General features: G+C 38.0%; 1 protein-coding gene across 11 annotated transcripts in view; it reads left to right on the forward strand.

Moving 5' to 3' along the window:
• Positions 1–4,436, forward strand: part of LOC127048201 (high mobility group protein 20A-like) — a 33,100-nt gene extending 28,664 nt beyond the window's left edge. For 3 of the 11 annotated variants that reach the window (XM_050947744.1, XM_050947754.1, XM_050947750.1), the window contains 2 exons: positions 121–183; positions 1,380–4,436. In XM_050947744.1, coding sequence (XP_050803701.1) covers positions 121–134 — 14 coding nt within the window. In that variant the 3' untranslated portion in view covers positions 135–183; positions 1,380–4,436. Of the gene's footprint in view, positions 1–120 lie in introns of all 11 variants that reach the window. The other 8 variants (XM_050947742.1, XM_050947752.1, XM_050947749.1 and 5 more) reach the window with 5 other exon arrangements.
• Positions 4,437–7,009: the final 2,573 nt, after the last annotated feature.

Genomic DNA, 7,009 nt, shown 5'->3' on the forward strand with positions numbered 1-7,009 from the left:
TGCATAGGGTACAAGATATGATGGGTTTAGATTACGTTAATCTTCAATTTCTGTTGCTTTCTCTGCAATGAGATAAGTAGTCATCCAGTTTTCCATCAACTCTTTTCTCTCTCACCATAGCAACACATGCATAAAACAATCTGACCTTGTTGTAGAAGAGTGGTTTCGTCATTGAAGAACATTGTATCCTTTCAAACAAACAGCAGCTGGGATTTACACCGTCTTGTTTAATGGCTCTGATGTCTTTAAGGGCTGAAGGAACCTTAGTCCAGAAACTAATATTCTCCTCCTCACCCCCAACCTCCTGTCATCAGTTGTTTTGCTTTTGCAATCCAAATGTGAGCTTCAGAAAAATGAAGGAGAACATTCCATATATTAAATTCCAAAAACAAAATTAATTCAGCATTGTAGTTTGGATATTCTTTCTTCAGTATATTTAAAATATCAAGTTACGTTTCCCACAGCAACTGTAATTTGTACGGGTCTCATTGAGAACATGCAGTTAGCTACACAAGATATTATATATGGTGGTAAAGTTTCTGCATTCATATCAGCACACCCCAATTCAGTGAATTACTGTACTTAAGCATATGCCAAACTATACATGTGAGTATTCCCATTAAGATCAATGGGACTCATCATGCATGGAGCTAGGCGTGTGCTTTAAATACCTTGCTGAATTGGAATTATGCAGTATGGCATATGGATGTATGCAGTATGTAACAGGATCCTTAGGTTGGAATTTCCCTACTTCTAAGCAATTCAGATCTTAACTACAATGTTTTATTAGAATTTGTTTTGATTAAATTTAATTTATTGGTTGTTTTGAAAGAAAAGCACAATGGGAGAACTATGAGTGCATGTTCAGAACATTTGTGCAGTGTTCAAAAGAATACACTGAACATTTGCTTTGATAACTGCTCAAATTCATATAAATGCATTATCTACATGAGATTCAAATAAAAGTACTGAGTACATTTATCTGTATGTCTACAGGTATGTATGTACACACAGAGAAAAAAATACAGCTTTTACTGCAATGTGCAGTTCTCCAAATAAAAGCTTGTTTTGGATTTTTTTTTTTTTAACAGAGAAATTTAAGATTTGAAAGATGGGAAAATTCTAACAAACATCCATCCCTCTTCCATGAATCTCTAACCAAGTCTTGTATTATTTTTAGGTAATCTTCTGTGTTCAAAGGGTTTTCTTCAGAAACACACAAAATATGACTGGTATTAAATGATTTACTGAATATAATTATTTTTGTTTATGGCTGTTTTATGGTAAACTCAGTCATCTAAAACTAGTGGTTGTGTTTCATAAACTGTTGTATTAAAGTAATAAATTGCAGTCACTTTACATTCTCCTTAACCCTGAAGCATAAACCAATATACCCTTTCAGCTAGTGCTGTAAATTATACTCCTTTTGCTCTGAAGTTTGAAAATAAAAATAGCTAGGATGGAAAAGATGAGTGTGATGATACGTTCTTCTAGGTTCTTGCAAAAGTCTTTACCAGGATGGCACATATAGGCTTTTGAGGGAAGAATAAATCAGGAAGCTTGTTTGGTCACAATCACAGAGTTCCTGATGGATGGAAGGCTCAGCATGTACAGTGTACATCTTCTGGGCTCTTTTTTCGTGTTATATTCAGCAGAAATATTTGTGAAGCTTTGCTCCTATATAAACTTTTGGGGGGAGCGTGAGTTGAAGGATAATGCACTGTCAGGTTCTACTTTCATAGGACTTGTAGAAATTACTACATGATGGAAAACTGAAGGTACAACTTCTGGGATGGATTCTGCTCATTGAAAACCCACAAGAACATTTGATGTGACATGTAAATATGAAGCATAAAATTGTGATTTGCCTTTAGCCCAGCTGTAAAGGTGAAAGGTGTTCTTTAAAATCTACATTAGATGACGTTTTACTGGCAGAACTTTGCAATTGCACCTTATTGTAGAAATGACTTCTAGCCATAGGTATCTGTATTACTGGTTTTAATGATAATCATCTATCAGATTTTTCTTTCCTAACTAAAATGAGGGTACTTCACCTGTTTCAGGGATGTCCAAGATTGATTAGTTAATGAACCCAGTGCTTCAAAATTCCTGCTCATATGGTAATACCATTTTGATGTCAAAGTGATTACTCACAAGAGTAATGGCTGTTCCTATAAGTAAGGGGTTTTCAGGATAAACACCGAGTAGAAATACTTTTATTAATTTTATAATGTAATAATACTCATTCCCTTTATTAAAATTGTTTTTATAGATCTGATCTGGAGCATTGACGATGTACTGATATTATAGCCCTTACTCACATGAGTATTCCTGCTTGGTAAGGGCTACTATATTTGCCCTGTGTATGAGCACACTGTTAAATTATACCAGAAAAATGATATTGTGTTAGCAGTAACATTATAGAATAGGGGGGAATCTAGTATACTGTATATTAAAATGTTTCTGTAATAAAAGGTCTATTTTTCTGATAGACCTGGTCAAAAAATGAGATGCAATTTTCATAACATTGACAAAAAATTCATCCTGCAGCTTTTCATTGGAATTTCTTTGAAAAAATTCATCAAAATGGTGAATTTTGAAAAAGTTTGACCATTTCTGCATATGATGGGTGAGACACATAATATTGGAGGCTGATACCATCTCCTTATTTAATTGCAAGGGGTGTGTGTAGAGTCTTCCAGCATAGCTCTGGACATTCAGTTCTAATTCTGAGTCATATACTTTAATTGAATTTAAAAAGCAGCATGATCCTCAACCAATAACAAAGGGTTACTGTGTAAGATCACTACTGCAAGGAGCTGAGCCCTCTAAAACCCCAGTGACTTCTGTGCAAGCTGGAGATGGTCAATACCTATTGGGAGATAGTCAGCACCTTGCAGGATTGGGGACTGAGATCTCAAATTGACATCAGGGATTGTTTCCTATTAAAATACTGTTTTAGAAACAAAGCACCTTTAATATTGCATAATTTGACAACATCATTTGCCTTGAGTTCAAAATGCAATCCTTCTTCTGATACAAAAACAGAAGATTAAGATGAGAAAGGACAAGTCCTCATCTTAGTTTTGCTCCCCTGCCCTTTGGACAGGAAACCTGCCCAATAACTCCATCCTGTGACTCTTCTTATTTATTTGTGCCCCATTCAGTAGGTATAACGTGGTCTTTGACAGAAAAGCAAAAAGACCTTTTTCCTGCCCCAAGATGTCTACAATATAATTATCCATTCAAATGTAATTACAGAATGGCTAAATTATTCTTAAACAATCCCACTGTGTTTTCTGATAGACTCTTCCATATGCAAATAACCATACTACATTGAGTTCATGGGGGAAAATAATGGTATGGGCGACAGAGCAGCTGGCTAGGACCTAAAAGAAAAGAGAGCAGCTACCTCCACTCATACATAAGGGGTTTTATTTGGCCTAATTGAGGTGGTGTACTAGTAGGACTTAGTCCATGTGTGAATTGTTTGTACTTTACTTTCATTCTTTAGACAGTTCAGTGTAATGACTTTTCCCCAGAGTCTTTCCTCTATTATGGGTTTTATTTCCCAATAGAGGCTTTTTCAAGCAAAGTTTTATCTCCAAGGTTAATGCTGGAGGAGGTTTTTCCTTGGGATGGGCCAAAAAGGTTGAGGTTTTGGAGCAGGGAATGAAGAAGTTGAGAGAACCCAGTTAAATCTTCCAGGAGGGGGTTCCTGTGTGTCTGGAAAACCCTCTTTTATTGAGAATCTGAACTGAATATGCTGGAAGTAGAGGAATTTAGGATGCAATATTTTGTGAGTTTGTATTACTAACTCTCTCTCTCCGTGCATAATAAACACTTGTGCATTGATTGATCATTTTTTCTTTGGAGACTATTTAATTTTCCTCCATAACAAAATACCCTACACTCAAACCTCCACATCTCACCTTCTGAGGCCGTCCCCTCGTTTTTTAAATAAAAAAAAGATGTAAAAGTTCAGTGCATCACACAAATTTGTTGCTTGTGTTTTTGATTGTTCATATGATGTATTCCATGTGTTTTGCAGATATTTAGATTGTTCTTCTTTGGTCAAGAACCCTGTCTTTCTGATTGTTCTGTAAGATACCCCAGTCCAAAACAGTAATCCATTCAAATGGCATGGTGGCATCATCAGATAAAATTTCTTATGTAAGTATTATCTCTGTTCTAGAATGAAGGAATCTGCTGTTTTAATTTGATAACTTTAAAGAGAGAAATTTATATTTTTAATGGAAGAAAAGGTCCCTCTATTGTAAACATTAACTCATAGCATGCATGTAAATATTAAACAGCTTTATTATAGGGGTGAAAAAGGGATGTGAATTATCCATACTTTATATAAATAAGAGACTGTAGGTACTTATTCTGTCAGGGTCAGATTACTTTTAAAATGCAGTAAAATATTATTGATATTTTTTTGTCCTGTTACTTATTTGGGAAGGGTTCAATTTGTGCCTCTCCTCTTAGTGAGTTATGCTCTCCCAGACACTTCAGTGACAGATTTGCCCCAGTTTTCCATTCTGTAGAACCAGATGATACAGGGGCACATGAGGCATTTTGCATGGTTCTTTTGAAGATGTGTGCCTGTGCAGCAAGGCACCCTATGGGCTCACAGCTAAGACTAAGATTTTGTCATGGATATTTCTAGTAAAAGTCACAGACAGGTCACAGGCAATAAAGAAAAAATCATGGAAGCCCGTGACCGGTCCCTGACTTTTACTAAAAATATCCATGACAAAATGGAGAGCCGCTGGGCGGTTACTGGGAGCCCAGCTGGGAGTTTTGAGGCTCCACACCACCCATGGGGGCTCGGAGCTCCAGGGTCCTCCTTCATCTGTGACTCCAAGCTGTGGGGTCCCCCCAGCCACCTGTGGTGGCTGGGAGCTCTGAGGGCAGTCAGGGTCCCCTGCCGCCTGCAGCAGCTTGGAGTTCAGGGGCCACAGGTACCCCGGAGCTCCCAGCTAGCACTGGCTGAAGTCATGGACTCGATCTCTGCCGTGACAAAATTGTACCCTTTCTCACAGCACATACCACTCCTCTGATGCTCAGCAAGATGCTGAGTGATGCAGTTCCAGGATAAGAGCTTCAATATGGGCTCCCTGCACTCTCCCAGTTGCAGTTTTAGAGCATGGAGAGTGGGAGGGAGCACAGATCAGTGCTGTAACTCCCTGCTCTGCTTCCTGAAAGCTGAGAGGGGAGTGAAGATTCATTTAGCTACTGAGATGTGAGTAAAATGAGGTTAAAGGACTTGCCCAAGTCACATGAGTCAAAGGGAGATAAAGCCTGGAGCAGAACAATTCCTCTGATACAATTTGGAAATCATCCCAGCAAGTAAAAATACCTACTATGAAGTAAAGGGGAGAATGTAGAAGATACTTCAGCTAGTGAAAATAGCAATTTCTTGCTTTTTGTGTTCACCTTTATGCTTAGTAAAAGTATTAATGAACAACAACCTCTACCAGCACTTGCAATCTTTCTGTGGATATAGTGGCCAATCTTTTCATCTGTTAATCTGTGCTGTATTAGTGTAGTTTTCTTATAGGGTCCCAATGAGGTCTGCTGGCAACATCTACTACTTGGCAGTTAAGAAGAGGCAGAAAGATGATGACACAGAGCTGCCAGCTGGAATATGCACTGCTACTTTCATCTGAATAACCCATAGAACTTGGTTTCTTTCTTTTCAGCCTTTGTTTCGAGTGACCAGTAATGGATGCTTCCTGAATAGATATCATGGGGGTGGTGGTTAAAATGAGGGCTGTCTTTTGGGTTCATGGAAGAGAGAGAAATTGAAAAAAACTCACTCAAAATAACTTTCTGTTCTGGCAATAAAGAGATTTGAAGGTTAATTGAAACAACACCACATCCCTAGCCTTATTTTTCTATGTTGTCTTTAATCTGTATAAGCAACTGCATAAATAATCTGTATACATAACTCTCTTTACCATGCATTTCTAGTAACAAGCTAGATTGTTGTAAGATATACTTAGCTCAGTTTAGGATCTGAAACTTTCTGTTGGAATCTAGGAGAACACTCTGATACACCTGGTGCGGATCAATGGAATTGTAGCTACTTAGACCGCAATTTGAGTTTGACCTCTAAGCCCATGTTAATATTTAGGTGCATCTTTTACTGTGGATATATAAAATCTCCTTTTTTTCTAATCTTTGGGCTATCTGAGCATATTGACTTTTTTTTTTTTAGCTAAGGGGCTAGCAACATGAAAAATGTACTTTTTTTTTTTTTTTGTGAGCACTACCCAAGGTGGTCAGGGATCTAACCAGCAACACCTGTCCCAACTAGATGGGGATGAAAAGTAGCTCTTGCACCCCACCCACTCTTCTGAATGGCATTTTAGCAAGGGAAAAGCACAAATGTTTTTAAACTTGTGCAAGGCTGAACCTCAGCCGAGGAAGATTGTGCTCCCACTTTAGGACATTGGAGGACTTCGTGAAAGCACTGTGAAGTCCCCTACCATCAGTTACAAGAGCTTGACTGTCATATGTGGCAATGGGTCTGTCCTGAGTCAGACAGTTCCCTTGAGAAAGGATAGGTGTGAAATGTCTAATGTAGGATTCTGTTACCACAGTAAAGGATTCCATCATGAGCACCTTGATGCCCACGGAGCCCACAGGACTTCAAGAGTTGTGTTTACATTAGAAAATTAAGAACAACTATCAGTTTTATTGGTTCTAACCTTTGGTGTGAAATAAATGAATAATCACATTGCCAAGTGCCCTGTCCTACTGCTAGTGACTGCAGTTTTGCTTTAGATTTGTTTGTTTATGAGATAAGACTTTAAACTTAGTATGATATGTTAATACATTCACCCAAATGGAATGCAAGTGCATGAATAGGTCTCTCTGTACCACAGTTTCCTACCTGTAAAATGGAGATAATAAGCATTTCCCTACCTCTCAGGAGTTCTAGGAGGACAAATACACTAAAGAGCATGAGGTGTTCGGATACTATAGTATTAAGAGTCAG

Source organism: Gopherus flavomarginatus, chromosome 3 (genome assembly GCF_025201925.1).
Source record: "Gopherus flavomarginatus isolate rGopFla2 chromosome 3, rGopFla2.mat.asm, whole genome shotgun sequence".
Lineage (NCBI taxonomy): Eukaryota > Metazoa > Chordata > Testudines > Testudinidae > Gopherus > Gopherus flavomarginatus.